General features: G+C 32.3%; 2 protein-coding genes across 2 annotated transcripts; both read right to left on the bottom strand.

The window, feature by feature from the left end:
- Window positions 1-151: 151 nt before the first annotated feature.
- On the bottom strand, window positions 152-3,878 carry LOC122598515 (squamosa promoter-binding-like protein 11). Its single transcript, XM_043771107.1, has 4 exons — window positions 3,217-3,878; window positions 2,952-3,088; window positions 2,548-2,802; window positions 152-1,670 (listed from the first exon to the last, which is right to left on the bottom strand). The coding sequence occupies exons 1-4, from the start codon at window positions 3,876-3,878 to the stop codon at window positions 1,318-1,320; spliced, it is 1,407 nt and encodes a 468-aa protein (XP_043627042.1). The 3' UTR covers window positions 152-1,317.
- A 16,511-nt stretch (window positions 3,879-20,389) lies between these two features.
- On the bottom strand, window positions 20,390-24,361 carry LOC122596115. Its single transcript, XM_043768637.1, has 2 exons — window positions 24,237-24,361; window positions 20,390-22,937 (listed from the first exon to the last, which is right to left on the bottom strand). The coding sequence occupies exon 2, from the start codon at window positions 22,816-22,818 to the stop codon at window positions 20,665-20,667; it is 2,154 nt and encodes a 717-aa protein (XP_043624572.1). The 5' UTR covers window positions 22,819-22,937; window positions 24,237-24,361; the 3' UTR covers window positions 20,390-20,664.
- Window positions 24,362-26,540: the final 2,179 nt, after the last annotated feature.

Below are 26,540 nucleotides of genomic sequence, written 5' to 3'. Positions count from 1 at the left end.
GCCCAACCTGTAATGCACGTGAACCTAGACTATGAGCTTCCCACATTATTCTTTGGTTATATCGTACTAATGCAAAATAAGTTACTTGACCAATGAACTCGACAAAGTTCTTTGGTCAACTACTTTGTGGTTTTAACATGGCCAAATCGAATGTATCAAACAAAGATTTTCTAACATAATCTTAATCAATATTCCTATTTGCTTTACAAAAGATAAATAAATATAACAAAAAACTTTGTGCTAGATCTAAAATTTGAAGTAGCTGGTTAGTCGAGCATGACACCAAATAGACAGTCACGTTTTGGAAAGCTTGCCTCTCTGGATTCATTGTTCAAGACAAACTCTTGATTTGTCGAACTCAAGAACATGCTAAGATCTGATCACCACTTTGTCTGCACCATGATGCAGCTAAGGACCACTTACATTATGTGTGGAGTTGAATGCGACAATGATAGTGGTCTCAACCATCATCAAATCTTTAATGATCTATCAGCTTTTGGCACCAACCTTACCATTGTCTTGATATGTACAGTATGCATTTATGTTATACATGTGATCATGTTTCCAATTGCCCATATCTTTCAGTTGTGTTCAATTATACATACATGATATATATAAGTGTCCAAATGTTTTGGAAGTTGCACTGATTAACCGACAGGTCTTAAGTTTGTATGTTAAACAACATTAGGTTACATACCGACTACCCCGGCCGTCTTGAGTAACGTCATACACCTCTTCTGAAGAGCTAACAATTGCATATGGGGTTGCCCGTAAAGTTACCTATCAAGTCTCTGTTGCGTGAACAAGGGACCAAAGGTAATTTGGCTAAACTAGACGATCCGTGACATTATGGACCATGGTTTCTAGTTTATGAACTCTTGATCACGATTACAATGTCTACAATTAAACAGAGGGGCCCATTTTCCGCCGTTTAAGTTGTGTGACAACGATTAATATGACACGGTTAAGTGGTACATTTAAGGACACAGATGCACTAATTATCACGGCGCCACCAAAAGCATATTAGAACATGTTATAGTACTCAAGAAATAATAGGAATTTATGAAAAGAGGAGAAAAGTTATGCCTTAGCAAGGTAGTTTCATGACTGATAATAAGTAGATGTAGTTACAAGCTAAGACTACAGAAAAAGTATGCAATATGCTCAACCAAAACATTTTTAATCACACATGAACTATTGAATATCTACGATTAATTATTGAGGGCAAGCCCTAAAAATCAGCTCTGGGTCCTTACACCTAATCACACAAAATCTTTGATTTGATAAAAGAACTTGCTTACCATTAAATATTGGAAGTCATTGAGGTTTCAGAATTTCATCCATTGGGTTGGAATAAAAGCGATTAAAAAGCTGAAATTCTTGATACTGGTTGTTGGATGGATTGCTGGGCTTGGCAGGTAAGGCATGAATATGGGGATCAATGGATTGTTGCTCAATTTGCCAGTAATTTGGTGATGAAAGTGGCAAGCTTTGAGGAACAGATTGCATTCCGTGTGGAACCATGGCCGGATTATCCGGATGCAAGGGATGGGGTTGGTCAAGCACAGTTAAATCTGGCTCGTACAGACCCCATGAGTTGTTTGACAGAAGAGAGAGAGCACGACGAATGTCGAGCACGTCTACATTGGGAGACAAGGATTCCTTGAAACCTGCGTTGGAAAGAAGTCATCTCAAAATCAGGTTAACTAATATAAATGTCTTGATTTATGTACTTATTTCTATTGGGTCAAATAAATCTTAAAAGAAATGGGTCAAAAGCTGTCTAACATGTAATTGTAATGCATACAACCTCTTAGGCCGATCCTTATAATACTTCGTCCTTGCGTCTTGGCCGTGTCCGACGCACCAAAAGGTGAAGACGCTATAAGCACCAGCCGCGTCTACACCGACGTCTGGTGCTTACTTCTAATATTAGACGCACGTTTTGTGAAGGAAAGTGGGGCCCGAAAAGATGATGTGAGGGGAAGAAGTGGGGGTTATAAGGAGAGGGTGTTCTTGGTGCGTCTAGAAGTGATGAATAGTGGAAGAAGTGGATTAGAAGTAGGGTGTTATAAGGAGAGGCGGCCTTAACAACTTTATTCAAAATATTAGATTACTATTGTAATTTTGCAATAATAATAATAATAATAATGATAATAATAATAATAATAATGATAATAAATTTTGAGTGATTGTATTCTACATAGTATTTAAGATAAATTTAGAGGATTTGGGGAAAAAAAAGTGTTGTGGACCTACCTCTGCAAAATTTCCAAATTTTGAACCAACCACATTTTGATATGTTACCTAACCCATCAAAACCACCCATTTTGCCACTTCTGGTTATTGGTATGAACCGTCAAACATCACAAAACTTAGTAATAGCCAAGAGTCATGCATAAAACAATTTTGGTTGTCACAGTTTATGAATTTTCATGTTTTGGTCTGATTTCATTACTAATATTTTACGCATAATATGACAACTCTGAGGTAACACGGTAATCATACAGAGAACTTGTAAAATAAGCTAGAAAACATATTACATACCTTGATCAAGGACCTCAACTTTGGTTCTCTTGGAAGGCACTGGCTTATTGAAAGCAATAGTAGGCATGTTTACAGCATTTGGCAACTGCACACCGAGTGAATGAGATACACTAGCGAGGACTCCAGATTTGTCGGCTTTCCTTTTAGAAACCGAGTTAGTGAAGGTCAATGAGTTTTCACATGTAGAACTTATAACAGGTCTACTTTGAACCACAGGGACATTGTTTAAAGCAAAACTCAAGTGTTGTCTTTGACCTGCATATGTCAATTAAGTACATTTGGGAATGACATACCAGATGCAAAAATACATGTCATACACTGTTGTTAAAAACCAAATCCTCTGTGATCAGAAGATATGACAACACATAATAATGAACAACTCCAAAAGAAATCATGTATAGTACCATAAATCGTTGAAGATAGGTTTGTTGAATTAAACTGGATGGTCTCCTGCTGTGGCTTCCGGCGTCGTGCATTGTGATCAGAAAGCCGTCGACGACAGCTACGCTTCTTCTCGTCGAACTCTGACAAACTATGAAACCTATGCCAATCATTTAAAAACCAATAATTATACATCAGGTGAAAAACTCGAACAAAAATAGACCAACATTTTTCATGTTATATGAGGTAGAGCCATGGAAAACGATATTTCAGATTAAGCTGGATCACCTGCTACACTGCTGGCAAAACCGACGTTCAAGACCGCTTACAACAACTCTAGGAAACTTGGCATGGTTTTCACAAACTCTATGTTTCCGATGGTATTCCTTGGAAGATGAGAGATCAAGATCACACCCTTCCACTTGACAACGCGGAATAGGATTCATCAGGCAAGATGATGATGATGATGATCTTGCTTTCTTTGCTGTCGTCAGAGATGTTGTTTTAGAGTTACTCGTGGCAGCAAAAGTATTCTCAAAGTAAGTCCTCTTGCCAAGTCTTAAACCGATAAATGGTTCAGTACTACTAGAGCTACCTAAAGCCTCCAATAATATTGGACAACTGATCTCAAACTGATCTGTATTACTACTTTTGCTGCAAGTGTAATTGGAAACATCTCCAAATCCACCAGGTGAAACTTTAATGCTCTCCTGCTTGTTGATGATCGAAGAGCCAGTTGAAGCCGAGATTGAGCTTTTCGTTGATGACTTGTAGCCCACATCAGAGCCCGACCCTCTGCTGCCACCAACATCAACGCCCGATAGACTAAAAAAGCCATCGGTTTCTTTCCATGTGGTCGGTTGTAGTTTCGTTGGAGTACTACTTGTAATAACTTTTGATGAGGCCATCATATATATTTCTTCATGCTTGTTTTCCCAATCCCACTCCATGTATAATATGTGTTGAAACTAAATAGCTAATTAATACTGAATTGCTTAATTTGCTGGCTGGAAGTGCTATATGAAGTTGCAAGTGGGGAAGTTTGCTCCAATGATAATTCGGATATGGAATAGAGGGACCCAACTTTTACATACTAGCTAGCTAGGTAGCTAGCATAAAAGTCTTTAGTTAAAACTAGCTAGTGATACTTACCGACTCAGGAATTTAAGAGAACCGAAAACACTAGCTAGCTAGCATCAAATAAAATATCAAAAATATATATACAAGACATTGATCTAACAATCTGCTCTGTTTGTATTTTGTACTAGTATATTAGTATATATATAGAACTTATGTTGTGTATATATATATATAGACACCCAGCTCATTCATAACACCCAATAAGCTTGAGCTTAAGAAAGCCACGCCACTAATTAAGTTACTAACTACTTGCTTAATTTTCCCGTCGTGCTCTCCAACCAAAATTTCTATCTAGTAGAACGGTGTGGTTTACGCTGTATGAGCTTGAGGTACAACTTATTCTAACGGCCCATCCGTACCATATACACTCTTTACAGATAAGATTCCAACTGAAGCTCGATCAATTCTACTCAACATTATCTCGATCTTTTACTAAAATAGATGCGATAAAAGGTCCCTCAGCTCCTTTTTTTTTTCTTACCAAACATAAAAAAGTACTCGTACATACATACATATATATGTAATGGATAATGGAATTCCAACATTATCATTAAGTGAGTGTGATATATGAATGAATGTTCATTTTACTTTCACAAGACACACACAACTCACAGATATAATTTGACGACAATTAACATAACCTTTGATTACATATATAATTTACTGTACTTACACACACAATTCCGTTGATATTTCATTTTCTCAATATGTAGATTGTACTTTTATTAAGTAATAATTAAAGGGGAAAAAAAAAAGACATTTGTTTCAAAAGGTCATCAGTATCGGTCTGATGTAGAACTAGACAAAATATCATATAATTTCAACCAGCCAAATAATAGTGAAAGTTGAAAATATATATGTAAAATTCGAAAATAATAATTGTCTCCAATGGAAAAATACAACTTCATTTTGTAGTCTATGAGTAGGATTGTTCCCCACATGACGTGGAAATGTCATTTTCCAAACTAAACATATATGGAAAGTTAAATTATTTGGACATATCTACTCTAATTAATTTATATTCAAATTAGGTTTTATACTCGTACGATGTGCGGATGTTAAAAAATATCCACTAAGAGTTTATACAAACATCTTTATTTACAAATGTTTTAATTATTATCGTTTTTTTAATATTTTAGTTTTTTTCTAAAAACATGGAAAAAAAATAAAACAGACGTATATAATAAAATAAATTTTAAAAAAAAACATGAAGACATAGACACTTGGATAAATTCTATGAAACTGAATACATATTAAATATATCAAATAAATACGTCCTCTAACAAAAATCATATTAAAAAAAATGTGTCACAAAAGATTTCTTTTTTCTTCTCGATGAAAGGCTCCCCAACTAGAGGTGCAAATATAGGTTAACTGGTTGCGGTTATTTTTTTTAGTAACCGAAACCGGTTATTTTTTTTTCAAAAAACGGTTAACCTATATCGGTTAATAACCGGTTAGTATATGGAAAAACTTTAACTAGGGTAACCGATTATGGTTAAAAAAACCGATTAACCGAAGTAGGTTAACCTATTTTCGATTATTATTAATTGAAGGAGAATACTATATAGAACTTTAACAAAGATCGAATGGCAGCAGAATTTATAACATAAACACAACAGAAACAATATATAAGGTGCAATGTATATAACAAAACTAAACAGGACAGTAAGCATAACTAGTACTCAGTAAACAAACTAAACAGAACAAGGTGCAATATACTTGGTAGTAGCAGTAAGCATAATATATTGCTAGTAGGCACAAGTCGACCAACAGAACATCAAACTAACAGAAACAAGACAGCGGCAGTAGCAAAAGCAAACTAAACAAACCAACTAAAATAGAAACTAGAAAAGTAGCAGCAGTAGCATCAAACTAACAAAAACAAGACAGAACATTAAACAGAAAGCTAATTGATCCAAAAACATAAACATGCCGAACCTAGCAGCAATAGCATTATGAAACAAAAACCTAGCAGAAAGATGGAAACAAGACAGTGTGGTGTTGATATATATAAATATTATAAACATTATTAATAATATATAGCTTAACCAGTTATAGGTTAATTTTAGTATAAAAAAAACCAGTTAACGTATAACCAGTTAATAATCTGTTCTTGTTTTGAAAGTGATGATCGGTTACTAATCTACGGTTTATAATAACTTATAACTGGTACAGTACAAATCGGCTAGTAACCGGTTTTTGAACGGGTCGGTTAGGTTAACCGATTTTTTTGTGCACCTCTATCCCCAACAGCACTGGTTTGTCAACCACCATTAGGGGGGTAAGAAATGAACCGGAAAACCGAAAAACCGGTCCGAAGCACGTGATCCGAAACCCGAAAAAACCGAAACTCGAAAAAACCGAAAACAAAAAAACTGATGTGTAACGGTTCGGTTACGATTTTCAATATTCATTAGCCGCGGTTAACCGAATTTTGTTATATACCTACATATAATCATATATATGTATATTTACACATATATGTATTACATGAATATATCATTTACAAATCTATTTAGCTAAATTTTTGTGTTTGTTGCCTAAAATATTAACAATTTTACTAATTTCCTTTCACAATCTATGATTAGTTTTGAATATTCTAAGTAATTTTATATATATACTCTTTTTAAAAAAAAGTTGTTAAGTTTGTTTAAAATATTTATCTAAAATATTAATACTATCATATAAAAGACATTTTAAGTAGTAAATCGTGATATTTTTAAATAGAAACTTGCATTGCATAGAAAAAAGTAATTCAAAATTAGATGTAATGTATATTTATTTATAAAACAAAATACTAATGTAGTTAAATGTCCTATTATACATAGAAAATTTAATTAATACAATGTAAATTGATTATTATAATTGAAAACTTAAACTTTATATTAGCATAACTTTAATAAATGGTTAACCGAAAATAAAACCGAAATTAACCGACTTTTTCGGATAACCAAAATTAACGGTTCAAAATTTCTAGCTAACCAAACCGAACCAAAACCCGAAAAACGATTCGATATTTCTACCTAACCGAACCGAACCGTTTACAGCCTTAACCACCATGGTCTTTCCCAATTACCTTACAATCCCCAAACACATGTAATTATCTGAATTGGATCAATTATTTGACAAAAAACAAAGTTTTATTTTCTAAACCTACATGATTAAAAAAAAAGTGCATCAAATATAAAAGATATATAATCAAAGTTTTGTGTTAATATAGTTAAAAGAGGATGTCAATTTAATAAATAACAAATAAAATACAAAAAGTAAAATATAAAAAATAAAGAGTAAAAAGTAAAAAGTCCAAAAATACTATAGAACAAAAGAGGATGTTAATTTAATAAAGAACAAATAAAATACAAAAAGTAAAATATAAAAAATAAAGAGTAAAAAATAATGAATCTTTTGCGTAATCATAGTTTGATATAAAAAAATATTTTGTATACGTAAACAAAGATTTTAAATATTTGTATAGAATTTGGTATTATCTTTGCCTATAAACATCGAATCTAGTAGGGCATTTGCAATTTTTTAATAGTTTTTTATTTAATAAAAATTCAAATTAATATGGAGATGCTACATAAAAAAAGTCTTACGTGACAATATTTTAAAAAATACATGTTATTCAAATTAACATATTCAATAGATCTTATTGGATCTCAATTCTCATATTAAATAAAATAGACTTGCATAGAAAAGATCTAGACTCTATTTTCGTTATATAAACTTATCAAATATTAAACTATTTTTTATAAAAATATTTATATCATGTATATTATATATATATATATATATATATATATATATATATAATTAAATAAATAATGTTAAAAAAGTATAAAGAGGCCACATAGACTATAATCCTATGTGGCAATATTATAAGATAGGTTTGAGATTTTTGAGTATCCAAAATCATTCGGATTCTTACTGTTTTAATAAATATATATATATATGATAAGTTATTTTGTATTATTACTAATATATTACCCTTAATCTATATATATACTATATTACGAGCATGGTACCCGCGCAATGCGCGACGGTGGTGGAGAAGACGATCTAGTGGTGTCGGTGATGGTGTTATTGGCGGTGTCAAGTGGTGTAGGTTGATTTAATCTATTTTCTCAAACAAAGCAAACTATATATTACAACGTTAAAAAAAGATGGAAAAAAAACAAGTTAACTTAACCAACCATAAAGTGTGGCCAAAACCATAACATATGAATCTAATGACAGTAGTCCTATAAACAGCTAAATCACCTTTAAGTAAATAATCTTAATACTTTTTAAATATAATATATGTATTATCAATAAAATTAAAGTATATATATATATAAATCAACAATTATCTATACATATATAAGGAGTTAAATGAAATCATTAATAAAATAGTAATATTGAATATGCAATATTTATAGAATTGAAATTAGGATTAATAAATCTAACCCTAACACTAACCTAGAGCAACGTGAATCAAGAAATAGTTATACAAAATCTTCATGACTTGAAACTGAATAAAATATTTGATCATATCAGTGATGCCTCCAACAATGTGATTCTCAATATCAAAGGGTTATGATAGGGTTCACATATTTACTCTTTGGACTAATAATATATCTATACGTACGAAATTAAGGTCAAATTAAATAAGTGGAAGGGGATTTAATAAAAATAAGATTATGGGCATTGAAGGTCATTTGATAATTTAATCCTTGTGCATAGTATTTTTTTTCTTGAGCAAATCAACTCCCTTTTATTAATAGTAGTTCAATTTAATAAGTAGAGCTACCTCTTTTATTATTTGCTTATTTTGTTTACTTTAATTTATATGTTAATGAATTAGGCCCCAAATTTGATTATTGCTTAATTAAAGTCTCTAAAAATCTTAAGCCGACATTATTAAGTATAAATTCTATATGTAAGTTCTTCTAAACCTAATTTATTCTCATAGAATATATAATCAAGCTAGTAATAAAGACTATCTTATTCTCATAGAATATATAATCAAGCTAGTAATAAAGACTATCGTAAACTAAATTGCATGTTGATTTTAACTTCTGTTTATCGTTTTATTTAATTTTTTTGTTGTTGCATATGACGTTTATGTTGTAATCATACAGTAAATTCGAACCAAGTTGTGTGATGATATGTTAGATTGGATATGATAATATATGTTTACCATAATTTTACTTAGACGTAAGGGTGTTTGGGATTATTTATTAAAAATAGATTATGCGTTTTGAATAATCAGAATCATAATCAGCCGTAACAAAACGTGCAGCTGAAAAATAGTGTTTAGATTTGATTATGTTGTTTGATATCACAATAATCATATAATCAAATTTTTGAGAGTTTGGCAAATTTATATACTTCAAAGAGTAAACAAATAAAAGAGTAATTCTAAGATGACAAACATATTACAAACAAATTGTAATACCCCGTCAAGGCGGAATCACGAGAGTTACATACTAAGCACAACATGACATGGAAATTAAGTAGAGACAAGTCTACATGCATTAAAAGGATTGGAAATCCATACAAATCATTCAAATACAAATATCAGATCGAGAATAATGCATAAGGAGCACGCCCATCAAACTTTTACAAAATAATAGTTCAAAAGATGGTAAATGACCCTAAGCATAACCCATAAGCGGGATCTATCAATCACGGATCCAAGAATATCCCAAGTCCAAATCCTAGCATGCAATCCATCAAACAATCATCCTATGCGTCTTTTATTAACTTAATCACCGTCCAAGACGTCTCAAGAAGCGTCCCACACGGTGGGCAGGAGTTTCGGCCAGCGTGTCACACGGTGGTGATCACCGTCCCAGACGGTGGTCTGGAAATGGGACTTTCAGCGTTTGGGTGGGCGTAAAACAGAAGATAGGAGTGTCTAGCTAGCGTACACCTTATTTGAGGGTTACAGGGGACCGTCTTGGACGATGTTGCTAGAGTGGGGGACGGTGAAACAGAAAAGGTAGCATCTTTGACGCTGCTACTGGCGTGGCAGACGGTGGTTCTGAAACATGGGTTTTCTGGGCAGCAAAATTGACGCATCGAGAAAAAAAGGATAAATAATTTGATTCAAAATCGTTGATTCAAAATAATACCGATAATTAGGCAATTTCACACACACTAACACAAACTTGTGTATAGGGAGGAAAGAAAAGAACTTTTCATATCATCAAAAACTAACTACTAATAAAACTTTAACCCCTATTTATAGAGGGAAATTATAACAATGAAACTTAACATTTAATAAATTAAAAACTAATTATTCAAAACCCCCTAAAATTTATTATGAAAAAGAAAACGAATAGTCCCTCCTAGAATGTTCCTCATCATTCTCCCCTTCTTTAACAAAAACCCGTCCTCGAGTTTTGACTGGAAACCACCGGGATCAAACGGAAGCATATCATTAACGTCATCAATCTCACCTAGAGAAATCTTTTCTTGAACACCAGCAACAAGATTCATGAACTGCAGAAACTTCAGAAAATCATAAATCTTTGTGGAAAACTCGAATTGGAAATCCCAACAGTCAAACCGTGCTTCAATGAGTCTTGAACAACATATCCAAAAATTAGAGCGATCTAACGGTGAACGAATCCGTGCCGTTTGTTTTTCTGCAACTGCGCAGATTTGGATGAACAAAAACGGCATCTTGGGTATTTTTCGAGTTGAATATGAACTAATGTATAAGTGCGGAAATTCTTATACAAAAGCAATCAACAACACGAATATGAATATGAACTAGAACCGTATATTACTTCAGTAAATGCAATTATAAGTAAAATACCAAGTTCGAAATACGAAAACGGAAACGACTGAGAGATTCACCTTAAACATAAGGTTTAATCTCTATTTATACTAAACTAATGGACTAGTCGGGCCACAAGAATCATGGACCAAACCCAAATTTTCTGACCATTCGAGCTCGAGTAGGTCGAGCTCGACCAAGTCAACACAAGTTTAACCGACTCGAGTTTGACTTTATCACATGCAAAAACTTAACGTTAATTAAAAGTACATATTTAATAGGCTCAAGACAAACTTCCATAATGATGTTGTCACTTGGAAATGCACCAACAGACTCCCCTTTGACATCAACATTTAGAAGTTTTTATCAATCTTCAAAGTCTTCACTTGCAATGCATGGAAATAGTAACAGAAATGCCCAAGCAAGCACTCCTTGACTATTGCTATCAATTCTGACAATCATTAGTTAAAAAATCCGCAATCAACAAATTTTCGTTAACTAATAATATTATGTCTTCTTTTGGTAAGACTTGATCTTTATGCGCTGCACACTGATCTTCAAACTGCAAAATCTCTGTATCCTTATGACAATTAACAAATCTAATACTTAGATTTATTGAACAGTAACATCCAAATTAAGCTCCAAGCAATATTATCATGTTAAACATCATCACTTCAAAGTAATACAGACATCATTGCCTTCTCATGCAATTCGGATGTCATCACTCCAGTCATTATGCAAAATAACATCGCTCATTCTATTTTGATCTTCAAGCTTAACCGACATATGATAAAGAAGTTGAATCTCCAACAATAAGCATTGAATTTAATCAGCTCTCACAACAATAAGAAATTTTGTAATTTGAATTTCAGATATGCGACACTCACAAGATCCATGTCTTCAACCAATAGCGTTTGACTTTGTCATGTAACTTCACGAATCCACCAACCACCTGAAGTCTTTTGTATCAAATCTCCCCCTCAATGTAAGCATCTCCAAAATAATAGAGAACCACTTAATCTGCAACCCTTTTACTAGTTACTGGATTAATCATCTCTATATCATTGGCATAAGATAAAGGTTTGATTTTCAATTACTCGGCTACAAATGATTAACTTTATCACAAAAGCTCCTCGATAAAATCTCAAACACCTGCTAAGAAACGATCATCAATAGTTTACACGAATTTTCAATCCTGGTCTTCAATCTTCATCTGATTCATCTGAATCACCTAATCTATAATCAGGCGCCTTTGATAAAAAAAAAAAAAACTAGGTCGGATACATGTCACACACATTCAAAACCAGAAAGATACCATGACTAAACCCTGTCAAAACCAATGATCTTCATTGCTACGAACATCCAAGAATTTTTCTTAGAAAAACATAGAAGTTTTAAATTTTTATCCTCCCATTTTCTCTACAAAATTCTTAAAATAGCCTATATGTTTGTTTTAGTTTATAACACATCTCTCACTCTCATCTTCATCCACAGTGTTCACATATGCAATCAAAAGATAACACAGTAGCTCCTTGCCAAAATAACATCATGACCCAATGATTCACATATACAATCAAAAGATAACCCAGTAGCTCCTTGAAAGAACAACATCATGACACGGTTCATATACAAAGTAAAAAGATAACTAGTAGCTCCTTGTTAGAACAACATTTTTTCTTGGTATTGAATTCCCTCTAAGATTTCTCAGAATCTTCTATAAAGGATAGACCTCTAGCCGTCATTGATTCGAGTTGTCTAAATTTAGAACCTAAAGTTGATCAAGTTTTCAAGTCTAATGCTTTATTACAGAAATCGAACCAAAACTCAAAGAGTTTACAAGTTCAATATTCCAACAAGCTTAGACCAAGACTAAATCAAAATTACAAGTTCTCGACAATTGGAAAAGTGATAAATTAGAATCCAAAGTTGATCAAGTTTACAAGTCCAAAACTCGATTAACAGAAATCAAATCTAAACTCAAAAGAGTTTACAAGTTCAATATTCAGACAAGTTCAGAACCTAAACATAATCAAGATTGCAAATTCTAAAAACAAAATCACTTAACCAAGAATCAAAAGACGTATTTATAAACACAAAACCTGAGCATAAAATCAGATTTTGAGGTATCGAACTCATGCAGGTCAAGCTCGAATGGGTCAAGCTGAAAATATGTTTCCATAACCACTGGAAAGTAGACTCTTTTACGAATTTGTGGCCACTTGAATCTTCAAAAATTGAGTCACGGTTTAAAAGTTATGGCCAAAACAAAATCAACACGTTTTTCTACAGTCGAGCTCGAATAGGTCGAGTTCTAGACTGGTCGAGCTCGAGTGGGTCGAGCTTGGGCTGGTCGAGCTCGAGTGGGTCGAACTTGGGCTGGTCGAGCTCGAGTGGGTCGAGCTTGGGTTGGTCGAGCTTGAGTGGGTCGAGCTTGGGCTGGTCGATCTCGAGTGGAGCGTCTGAAGTTTGTCTAAACCGAAAACCTTGAAGAATCGAGTGTAGACACCTTAATTGTTGCTGAAACCTTAACCCCGAACCAATAGAATACCTCCAGTGTCTCTGATACCAATTGAAAGTCCCTTTGCCACCGGATCAACGAGATTAAGTAACTAATATATAAGTGCGGAAATTCTTATACAAAAGCAATCAACAACACGAATATGAATATGAACTAGAACCGTATATTACTTCAGTAAATGCAATTACAAGTAAAATACCAAGTTCAAAATACGAAAACGAAAACGACTGAGAGATTCACCTTAAACATAATATTTAATCTCTATTTATACTAAACTAATGGACTAGTCGGGCCTCGAGAATGATGGACCAGACCTAAATTGTCTGACCATTCGAGCTCGAGTAGGTCGAGCTCGACCAAGTCAACACAAGTTTGACCAACTCGAGTTTGACTTTATAACATGCAAAAACTTAACGTTTATTAAAAGTATATATTCAATAGGCTCAAGACAAACTTCTATAATGATGTTGTCACCCGGAAATGCACCAACAATCTTCTTCTTCGATCTTCTCATCATATGGACAATCACTACACCCAAACCAAAGATACCATTCATCATCCTTGTATTCATCGGTGGATAATCATAGATTAGATCATTACTATGAGGCATCTTAATCAGGATTTTCGGCTCTAATACCAAATGACGCAGCGAGAAAAAAAAAGATAAATAATTGGACCTGTTGATTCTAAGAATACCCAGAATTAATTCTTCTAATAACCATTGATTCAAAAGAATACCGATAATTAGGCAATTTCACACACACTTGTGTATAGGGAGGAAAGAAAAGAACTTTTTATATCATCAAAAACTAACTACTAATAAAACTTTAACCCCTATTTATAGAGGGAAATTATAACAATGAAACTTAATAATTAATAAACTAAAAACTAATTATTCAAAAGCCCCTAAAACTTAGTATGAAAAAGAAAACAAATAGTCCCTCCAAGAATGTTCCTCATCAAAAATAGGGGAAGAACGCAGTTTGACTTTTGGTCAAACTTGACTTTCTTGATACAAAACCCTAATTCGCAGCTTGTAATTCGTTTTGTGTTGAAATTAGACTTGTTTTTAGGTTCTTATAATTGAAATTGACGTATACAAACCCAAACCTTCTTCCAATTCGATCCAGATCCCACATTTTTATTATTTTTCATACTTAATTGAATTTTTGACCTAATTACAAGGTCATAAACCCTAATTCGGTTTAATTGTGCTTTAAGCCCGAGTTCGACCAGAATTTTTCTGTTTAGATTAATAACATAAACTTAAGCATAACCCATCCCACGGATCCGACTCATTTCAACATTTAAGCATAAAATCCGATTTTGACCCATTTGTTCACTTGAAACCCTAATTTTTTATTTAAATGGATTTAATCTGAATTTTTCCCATGTAATGAATTTATTAGACTATAAACACGATTTTAAACATAATCCATTCTAAGATTTACTCTTAATCTCAAGAAATCCGGTCCTGGCCCATTTGCAACCTAAAACCCTAATTTTCGACTACAAAGGATTTTGACTTGCAATTTGACCCAAGATTACTTGCATATGACTAGAAACATAATTATAAATATAAAATAATGCTTTTGAGTTAGATTTACCTTACAAAAATCACCTCCAAGATCAAAACCCGAATTTGAGCAATTTAAGAAGATTTCTTGAACTTTGACTTTTCAACTTTTGAGATGATGATTACTTGATATTAATGATGATTACAAAACTAACATGAATCACAATTAATTATCCAAGAATTTAGTGAGAGAGAGGGAGCTAGAAAAATGGTCTTGCATTTAGTATAGTATAGTGAGAGAAAGAGATAGAATGTGTGGGTTAGAAAAGTGTAAGAGTTGGATTAGGTGGGGGAGCTTTGGATAGGGTTGGGTCATTGTGTGGGTCATGGGTCGACCCATGGATCACCCGATTACAATTCTAGTTGATTTAAACGTCAGGTTACGCCATATACCGACTTAATACCGTTATAAAATCTCGACTAGCATAAACACGTACTAAAATCGTCAAATAGCGTTCAAGTCATTTCATCATCCAAGAATAAATTAAATTAAGTTCACGTCACATTAACGGGTCAATTTAGCTAAAATTTCACTTAATTGCGAAATCAAATTACATTTAATCTCGTTTAATACAAGTCAAAAATCATGAATGTTACACAAATTGTTACAAACATTTTTTCCACCAATCAAATCATGTCCATGTATTCTCTATTTATTCTCTCTCATTATTGATTGGACCACCTCACATGACACATTTTTTTGTAAAGTGTTTGTTAACCTAGCATTGCTCTATGTCAAATATCAAATGCTTTTGATATTTGACATATGTATCATGAGTTGTTTTTCTCTAAAATTTTACGATTATACATCTTTTTTTTAGGAAAAAAATAATCTGTTTTTTTTAATTGTATGCATAAACTAATCCCAAAAAGTTATTGTGTGCATACCATGTAAGCAGTCAATGGGTTAACGTGAAAGTGGTGACCGACTAACTTTTGACCCGGTCACTTTTGCATGTTATAGGACTATTGAACAAGTTTCCTGAATGCAATAAAGCTGACCTAAAGTTCGTGCACACAATAACTTTTGAGCATTAGTTGACTGCGTTTCGGGATACTTATCCCTAGATTATAATCTCAGGCACATTGACCACAACTTCACATCAAGTTCATTTATCATATACTAGCTAAGCAACCCGGGTTCAGCCCGGGTTAACTAATAAAAGCTTTACAAATAAACCAAATGATATCTAGATAGCTTTAAAATATGTTGTCATATTAAGTTGAAAAGTTGTGATAAATTATTATGTAAAAAATGAAACTAAACGGAAACAATAGTTGTGGACACACGTTAAAACACATTTGGTTGGCAAAAACAGAAACAAAAACGTTATCTGGAAAAAAAATCATAGTTTTCGATCTATTATAACGAAAAAATAGAGTGATTAAAATCTTACATAATAATGTGGACATTTAATAAAGATCTATATTAATGATACATGTTTTTAAAAAAAGATATTTTGAATTTTAAATAAAAAAGGATGATGATGTCATAATTAAATTAAAAGGATGTATGGTAATACAACTTTTAGAAAATCTTATGTCATCACAATCTTTTTTTATTAATATAAATAATAGATTTTGCTTGTCATGGTTTTTAACTTTTCTTTGTAATCTATTAATTAATTGTTCATACTAAAATCGATTCCTGCTTTTTTTTGGTAGATCTATGGTTTCATTGCAACAATTAAAAATCCAATTTTAAAATCTATATGTAGATATAACAATATATTAAATTCATTCATAAAAGAAAAAAACTTTTGGATGGATTCCATTTTTGATTTAGAATCATTTAATCATATTTAATTATTTTGTTATTTATAAATGACAATATTAATACTTATACTTTATATGATTTGCTAAAATATACCCTTAACATTAAAAATAATATGAGTTAACATTCCTTAATTCTATATACACGTAAATTTATAAATTTATATATAAAACAAGATTAGCTAATTTAGGAAACCTTTCTTAATTTTATATATACATAAATCTATAAATCTATATATAAAAGAAACTAGATAATCTTTCTAAAAATAGATGCTATAGTATTTGAGTTATTTCTTAACTATATCTATACTCTATTCAGTTTTTTAGCCGGGAAATTTTTTCTTTAACGAAAAATGTTAGATATTAATGTTTGGAACCCTTAAAATGACACTCAAGTTGGATAGTATGCTGAAAATTGAAACTTATGCACTCTTGCAAAACGTGGGTGATAATACGTAAGATCACAGGCTCAAGAGACAAATGCCTAAAACCACGGGAAATCAAAAATTTACTCTTGGGTCTACAAGCCAAAATCCTTTCTGCCTATTCCTTTAAAAAGGGTCTCAGCTGGCTATTTGATCCAAGACCAAGTGGTTTATTAATCGGGAATCTAACCTCTTTTTATTTTTTTTCCAGAAAAACATATTAACCTACCTAAACTATATCTATCATTTAACTAATTTAAATATCTTCGCCTAATATATGTATAATATCTTTAATGAAATTATTTATAACATATATCAATCAACCCTTAAAATAACTACATCACCCCCTTCTACATCAGTCATTTTACATTAGTAAGTTAATAACTATAATGCTACTACCGCCATAGCCACCGCCACCACCACCTATCGTCACCGCCACCACTACAACCACAACCACAACTACAACTACAGCTGCCATCACATTCCCTTCCGACCATCATTGTTGACGTTGCCACCACTACTATCAGTCGTCGCCACTACACCACCACATCATTTATTCTTTGATATTTTATATCTTTTTAATGAACAAACTGATGTCATAAATTTAATAAACTTCTGACTTAATAATAGTAATACATAAATATATTTAGCAAGTAATATATTTGATCAACTTAACACTTATATTTTTCGATTTTAAAAGCCCAAGTATTATTTAAATATATAAATTGAATAAATAAAGTCAATATATCTTTTAAATTATATATCCTAATAATATTAAAATTTACATCATCATTATATAAAGATATAAAAACATATCGAACGAAACATATACAATAAAAGCCATTGTCAAATTATAATATCCTCATTTTCAACAGGTAGTCGCTACATTTAACTTTACAACATCATTAAATCTTTGTTTCTTTATAAAAATTCAAACACCCATCCTTATTGAAAGGAAAGTGATAATTGTACAATAGCTTTTGTTTAATTATTAAGTCAAGAACAAATATATTTGATTGACTTAATGGATTGAGGCAATTAAGATTAAGTCGTTGATTTTTTAGTTAAGACATTACCGAACACTACTTAATAGTACTTCCCTTTTAGATTATGCTATAAGAAAGTTAGTTCGTAAATGAGGCAATTGTTCTTAATGAACCTAATTCGTTATTAATGAACTAATTTACATCTTAAACCACTTATATCACTCGACACTGTCACCACCACCAACAATATTAACCGCCATTCCCACCCGTCGCCGCCACTATATCCGCATTACATGAGTACCGTGTTATTAAGATATAACATACATATCCTACTAACCATTTTTGATACATGTTTTATCCATAACTACTTGATTATGTTATAATGAATATTTAATATGTTTATCTCGCGTATTACGCAGGAAAATAATTTAATTGGTGTAATAATAATGATGGGAAATTGGATTTTAGATAATCTGTGTTTCCATGCAGTAAGGTAGGAGTTACTTCTGAAAATCTGCGTCTTTTGTGACCTTTTAAACGCAAATAATCAATTTTTGAAACTCTTTTTCTAAACACTAAAAACTAATTATCTATGATTACCAAACATAATAATCTAAAAATCCATTTCAAAACTCAACCCCAAACAACCTTGTAATAATCATGATTTTAAGTATGTCAATATCAATGTAGACAACATATACTGTAATTCCTGGATGGTATATTGCTATGTTTAATATCAGCTAAATGGAATATGTACCAAATAATCAAAAGTCAACATAAAACCAAATAAGTTACTTGACAAATTAATAATATTAAGTTGAAAGAATTTGCGCCCTCTGTTCACAAGTTAAAATGTAAAAGATGATTATATATAAATCTTTTGTACTATTTAAAATAAGGGTATAATAGAAACTAAAATAAAGAAGAATTGCATTTTTTTTAACATATGTTATATATCTATTATTAGGCTTATTTAATTAGGCCCCTCTATCATTTTCCATGATACTTTCTAACCACTAAAGTTTTAAGTAAATAAATATCATATCTATAATTTTAATACGAGAAAAAGTACCCATACGTTGCAGCGGTGAGATGATGGGGATATTTACATATAGCGTGTGATAGGTCATAGAGTGTGATAGGTCATAGAGTGTAATAAGTCATAAAAGGTGACATGTCATAGAGTATGATAACCTAATGCCTTAGTCGTATGGGACCCGGCCTTGGATTTTAAAAATTCATTGAAAGTATATCGAATGACCTTTCTAATGAAAGAGAATAAAATTTTAAGGAAACCCATATAATTTTTATAATTTATCGATGTACGATTTTTGAGATAAAAGATTTTGAATAAATTAGAGGAATAAAATGATTTATGAAAGACAAAGGAAAAAAATAGTAGTTGGGATTTGAGGAGAGAGATGAAAATGAGTGGCTGAAATTTTTTCTAATAGTATTATAGTTATTTTAGTTAAATATATTTAAATTAGTGAACAAATAATATAGGCATTATAGGGTTTTCAAAAACTTAGTTGAAAACTTGAAAAATTTTGACGTGAACAAATATTTTATAATGTAGTAGAGATAGATATAGTAGAGATAGAGATGAGGTAATTAACTTAAAGACTATATATATACATAGAAATACCATTTAAAATTTTTAAAATTACGGGATGTTAGGGCTTGAAGAAGTATGTATATAGAAGCTAAATTGGGCTACATATCTTGGGCCGAAATTTTAATAAGGAAAACCTTAGACGGGCTCTCGCTAATGAACAACAAAAAGAATTTGGGCCAGATGATACATTTTTTACTTTTGAGTTATGTTTATTAAATTTTCTTTAATAACTTACAAAAAATATATACTTTTTATACTTCGGCTAAACAGTTTATTCTTCCCAAGATATGTAAATACATCCATCTAAAACGCCAACATACTTAACTGCTAAAGGAATATGCTCGTTCGTTTCGTTAACAGTACTACAGTTAATATGTCGTTCTCAATTACAATGATATTCCAAAAAGGGTGGAGTTTAAATAGAATATAAACTTACATATAACACTTGGTCTTCGAGGCTGGCTAACTTTAAAAGGGTGCTTGAAAAGGTGAAAATGTATTAATGTGATTATGACATTTGCAAAACAGACTTTAATTATAAAAAAAAAAAAAATAGAGCTTGACAAACCATTTACGCACAGAAACCTGTTTTGTTTTGTAAACACAGTCCAAAAAGAGAATAGTAAAGTGAAATCAAACCAAAAAGAACATAGTAGTACCAAAATATCCCTTTCTATTCTTCAGTTACTGACATAGTCATATGGTTCTACAAGTACAAAACATTTGGGATAAAGTCAAAAGATTGTAGTATCTAACCCCAAAAAAAAGATCAGTTTTGTTGGACAAACTTATAAGCACATGGTCCAACTGCCTAACGCACACTAAATGTCACCGCTATTTTCTTTCCCATCCAACAAGCCACAAAACTTACAAAAAAAAACTCCCAACTCCCAAGTTCAGGAAATTTGGACCCATATAGGACAAAACACCATCAGTACTTGGAGCATTCTTCAACCTCCATGTTATCCAGTTCCTTAACTTCCGCCAAACCACCATCTTTATCGGACATATGACACTTAACGTTTGCCGCTTCATCGACGTTTTTGACATTTTCACCAACTTGTAGAAATTCAGGAGGAACAGATGCGGGATCGAGCTCAAAACAGCCCTTTGGAGCACTTGGGGATTCTTGACCCGTAAGCAAATAGGAAGGTATTTGATAAGAAAATTGCGACATTTCTTTTTTCAAAAATACCCTTGTTTCCTTGGGGTCTAGATGCCTGTGAAACACCGTCTTAAAGCCAGCAACTTTGACAAGTGGAGTGACGGTAATACCAGTTACTTCATTGTATTGATCAACTTCCACAATTTCATACTTATCTTTTACTAAACCCAATGTTTGATCATTCCTGTACAGAGCACACACATCTCCTATCTTAGGAAAAATCAAAACGTTCCCACTTTCTTGTTTTGTGAAATTAGCTTTGTGAGAAAAATAGTTGGGAGCAGAAACAATTTCGATATTTCCTGCTTTAAACTCCCCAAATGCTTCCTTTTTGCCAGGTTTTGGATCAAGCCAGCATACCTTCATCTTAAAAGGGTCTACAGAGATTACCTTGCGAATCATGGCATAGGAGCGTGGCATCCCGTCAGGATCATCATAGGCAGCCCAGACCTGACCTTCTTCAAAACACATTTCACTTCTGTCATGGTCAAAATTATGAAAATCTGAATCTGGTACATCCATCTCATGATCTTTCGAATCTTTGACAGTTTCTGAGCTCCATTCATGTAATTTCTTTTTGATTTCCATTCTTGACTTGTTAACGAGACAATTCTTGATGTCTGTATCGGAAACATCTTTCTTTACCACAGTAGGTCCAGTTTCATTAGTTGCAACTAACGCGTCAACATCCTGCTTCGTTTTCATAGAATTCAAGTGCTGAGATGACAACTTAGCTTCATTTTTCGCAATCTTCCTTCTCAAAGCTTTCTCTCTTTTAGTGGTTGCTTGAGCTTCTTCTCTATCCCTTTTCACTTTCTGATAAGTTTGTTGAACCAAAGTAGCAGCTTGAGCAACATCAGCTGGACTGCTCACTTTTGAAAATGGAACCCACTGGGAGTTAGTACCATGAGCTGGTTCAACTTTCACGGTCTTGCAAGTTTCTACATTCATGACAGTTTTACCTGCTTCTTGCGAGCTTTCTGGAACTTCTGAAAAAGCATTGATATTTGGCGGCGGAGTCTCTATTGCAAGAAAAGGTCCATAGCAAGTTGGACATAGAAGATTTTTATTCACATACATTCTTCTAAACTCATACTGCAATTTGCATCTCTTGCATACAGTCCAAAACGTCTTGGACACCATTTGCTTATTCGATGATGAAGGAACAGAGGTCGGACCTGTTTTTATGGGATTTGCTTTAACTTTTTCCTTTTGAGAGTCGGTCATATCCTTTGCATCGGTAGTAACATCCATCGCTTTAGCAGCTGTATCATTCACTTTATTAGTTGTATCCTTTCTTTTGACAGTAGATTCCTTTCCTTTAGCGGTATTATCCTTTGTTTTAGTAAATGTATCCTTTGCTTTAGTAGTAGTAGCCGTATCCTTTGCTTTAGTAGTAGTAGTAGTAGTAGGTGTATCCTTTGCTTTAACCTTTTGTGCAGCTGTAGCCTTTGTGAAATAGTGAAAACCATTTGGCGGTCGCGAACCACCATTTTGAGTCTGAACCTTCTGCTTAAAAACCCTAACATTCCTTTTATGATCATACACTGATCTTTTGTTTTTATCAGATAGTAAATTCCAGGCTTCAGAAACGTATTGAAATGCCCGATCTGCCCCGATAGATTTGTTCTTGTCAGGATGAAGAGCTAACGCTAGTTTTCGGTAATGCTTCCTCACGGTATCATCATCAGCTAACGGGTTCACACCAAGTATCCCATAAAAATCTAATTCCCCGTTAAATTTATTTTCAGCAGCAACATGCACATCTAGAATTGCTAAAAACTGGGAAATACCATCAAGGTCTGGATACAAACTTTGAGCCTTCAAAGCAAATTTCTTTGCACCTGTAATGTCCTTATTAGAGAACTTACTTTCAGCGATTTCCTTTGCCCTAGTGGCTTCATCTCTGTTGCATTCCATTCTTTAGTTAAATGGTTAATCTACTTCACAGCTTCCTTTAAGCAGTACTACATTAGATATTTAGAGTCCACTTCCACAAACTCCAAGTTTTGACAACGACTGCAATAAAAGTTTTTGCCCTAATTCACAAAAATAAAATTGATAGCTTAGTTTGAGACATAGATTTTCATTAACCAATATGCGGAATGAGAGGAGGAACGGTTAGAAAAGTTTAAAAAAAAAATAACAAGAACATCAATAAAAATGATAATGAACTTTATGATTAGACCCAACAAAAATTTAGCCCTAATTCAGAAAAAGATAGTTGATAAATTAGTTTGAGGACAATAGGTTTACATAAACCAAAATGTGGAACGTGAAGAGAAACAGCTTAGAAAAATTAACAATAACAAGAACATCAACACGGATGATACTTTAAGACTAGAATAGTATTACGTCACGTATATCGAGTTTCTAACTAGAAAAATCGCAAATGAACGGTATAAATGTCAATGATGATCGGTCAAGGATGACGTCTCGAATTCAAATGTGACGTTAACTTAAAAAACTTTTTTACGTACATTAACTTACATTCCAATTATAACAAACCACGTAGATGTAAACAAATTGGCAACAAATCAAGGTTTCCCATAATCTACCTCTTGTCTTCAACAGGATCTACAGAGCAAATATCTATCACAATCTATTCATAGCAAACAATCCACAATCGACAATCCTATTATCAGTGTCAACATTTTCGCTCAGCTTTTAAATTTTCAAGTATGTTCAACACTAGCATTCATAAATAACAACACATTTTCAGATCGTAACTTCGAAATCATGGCAGTTTCAATTCAATCATACGAACTTATACACATACACACACACACATACATACCTATACATAGAGATAGATATAAACAAATATAACTTCAAATCTTGTATTCGTAAACAGTTAAACACACATACATACCTATTCATATACACAAACAATAGTTTAGATCTAGGATTCATACAAAGATACTTATACATATATATACATATATATACACATATATACACATACATACACGCACATCCACATATACGTATACACAGAACCATAGATATGCATACACACATATACATATACACACAAATATACATATACACACACATATACATATATACACAGAAACAACTTCAAATCTTGAATTCATACAAGAACATCACATTTTTATAGCTATGAGCATGATCTAAAGACAGGTAATAGTAACATAATGACTAATATAACATTGGAATCACATCAACATTAAATGAAAGTAGATAAAAAAAATCGGATCTTTAAACATAAAAACAAAGTTATTTTTATTGATAAAAAAAAAAAACCCTAAAAACTTTACTTACAAAATAAAAAAAAAATGAGTTGGGGAAGAAAAGAAAAAGAAAAGAAAACATACCAAAGGCGGAAGCTTTGTTTGGTTCAGGATTTGAATTACTTACAACAAGCAGTACGGCATATCCAGCTTATAACAAAACAAATCTTATTAATATTATTTATTTATTTATGTTTATATATTTGAGGTTCGGTCCTTCTTTTGTTGAGCTAAATCATATAAAATCCCCAATTTATATACCTCCTTACTTTGCTTCACACATCTTTTAAACCCTAGTGATAACCTTGACTCATGTTAAATTTTAACTTAACTATGGTTAAGTTAACCTAACCATGATTACATTTTGACTTTTAGGGCTAACAATGGTTAGTACTTAAGTCTAGGTTTGGCTAGACCAATCCTGCAAGATCCACTCATTTTTAAATAAATTGGATGGGGATTCTCTTATGCTGTGTTTTCGAGTTTTTTATTGAAGAAAAAGGAAAAAAATATGAAGGTTTTTTAAAATATTTGTGTTCTTGAGTTTCATTAAAGAGAAGAAGAGAAAAGAAAGGAAAGGAGTTGGAAGGAGAGTTCAATACATTTTGGTTACAATTTTTTCCTTCCACTTTTGGGATGATTTGGAAGGAAAGAAAATCTACCCCTTCTCTTCCATTCACCTCTCTTCTTTTCTTTCCCCTTCCTTTAAAAAAGAACTCGAGAACACAACGTTAGGGAGTTATTTACTTAATTTAAGTCAAGTTAGGAAAATCTTGATCTTTCTATTAAAATCAATGGTCAAGATTTAAAAATTACCTTTTGATCTTGACATTTGATTATAATTAAGGATCATGATTCTTGTTACTTGACCCCTCAAATTACTTTCAACTTGATGGAATTTCCATTCAAATAAACTACACCGATGGATCTAGTATATCTAAGTTATTTTTATTCTTTATTTACTAATTTAAATATACATATCTATTATACTCATAATATCATTAATAACATCTATATCTCTACTACATTATAAAGCATTTGTTTCCTCTACTTTTTCAACTTTACACAAGTGATAACCCCAATATACCCCTATCACTTATTCATAATACCCTTAAAATAAATATCAACAACTCATTTTTTTCACTCTCCTCAAATTTCAACCACTCATTTTTCTCTCTTCTCCATAAATTTCTCTAATTCATTCAAAATCTTTTATCTCAAAAACCGTAAATCGATAAATTATAAAAATTATATGGGTGTTCTTAAAATTTCATGATCTTTCATTAGAGATGTCATTCGATATACTTTCGACGAATAAATCTGAGGGTGGAGCCCGTACGACTAAGACATTTGGTTATCACACTCCATGACATATCACAACCTATGACCTATCACCCTACCATTTTACCGTCGCAACGCGCGGGTACTTACTTTTGTCTATATTATTATATAAAACATCAACCCCTTTCCCTTTTATCAAATTACAACTTTGAACTACTCAAAATTTCTTTATTCATTAATCTAAATATCTCTACTTAATACGTATAATACCCTTAATGAAATAATTTACAAAATAGATTGGATAAGGATTCTCTCAAGAAGTTATTTACTTAATTTGAGCCAAGATAGGGAAATTTTGATCTTTGGATTAAAATTAATGGCCAAAATTTAATGATCATCTTTCAATCTTGTCCTTTGATTATAATTTAAGGGTCATGATTCTTCTTACTTGACCCCTTAAATTACTTTCAACTTGGGGAAATTTCCATCCAGATAAACTACACCTTTCTTAAATGATGGGTCTAGTATATCTAAGTTATTTTTATTCTTTATCTACTAATTTAAATATACTCATCTAATATACTCATAATATCATTAATAACATCTAAATACTATTATATAAAGGGTTTTGCTAAACGAAACCCTTATGGCTTTCGTTAAGGTGCATTAATTAGTTGTACACTTACCATAAAATTCAGGGGGGTGGGTTTTTTAATATGAAAATGTACAATCTTTTAATGCACGTTAAGTGAAGCCCTAAGGGATTTGTTTAGCATTTTCCTTATATAAAACATCAACCCCTTTCGGCCTTTCCCTTTTATCAATTACAAATTTGAACTACCCAAAATTTCTTTATTCATTAATTTAAACGTCTCTACCTAATAGGGATGTTCGTGGTCCAGTTTTGACTAAATCTCAAACCAAACTAGGATTCACGGTTTCAACTTATTTCAAGCCAAACCGGACCAGGTGTGTTGTCAAACCGGACCAAACCAAACCATGTAAGCCGGTCCGGTTTGACCAGTTCAACGGTTTCGTGATTTCTTTTTTTTCATTTTTATCCCCAAATAATTTTATGCATATATATATTCCGTATATATATTTTTC

The sequence above is a fragment of the Erigeron canadensis genome, chromosome 4 (assembly GCF_010389155.1).
Source record: "Erigeron canadensis isolate Cc75 chromosome 4, C_canadensis_v1, whole genome shotgun sequence".
NCBI lineage: Eukaryota > Viridiplantae > Streptophyta > Magnoliopsida > Asterales > Asteraceae > Erigeron > Erigeron canadensis.
This window is presented reverse-complemented; position numbering and strand designations above follow the sequence as displayed.

Excerpts from the sequence above, each read along its gene's own strand:
- LOC122596115 (XM_043768637.1), bottom strand. The coding sequence starts at position 22,818 with ATGGAATGCAACAGAGATGAAGCCACTAGGGCAAAGGAAATCGCTGAA.
- LOC122598515 (XM_043771107.1), bottom strand. The coding sequence starts at position 3,878 with ATGGAGTGGGATTGGGAAAACAAGCATGAAGAAATATATATGATGGCC. Across the intron at positions 3,089-3,216 it reads TTTTGCCAGCAGTGTAGCAG|GTTTCATAGTTTGTCAGAGT; the intron begins GTGATCCAGCTT and ends TGATTGGCATAG. Across the intron at positions 1,671-2,547 it reads AGTTGAGGTCCTTGATCAAG|GTTTCAAGGAATCCTTGTCT; the intron begins GTATGTAATATG and ends TTTCCAACGCAG.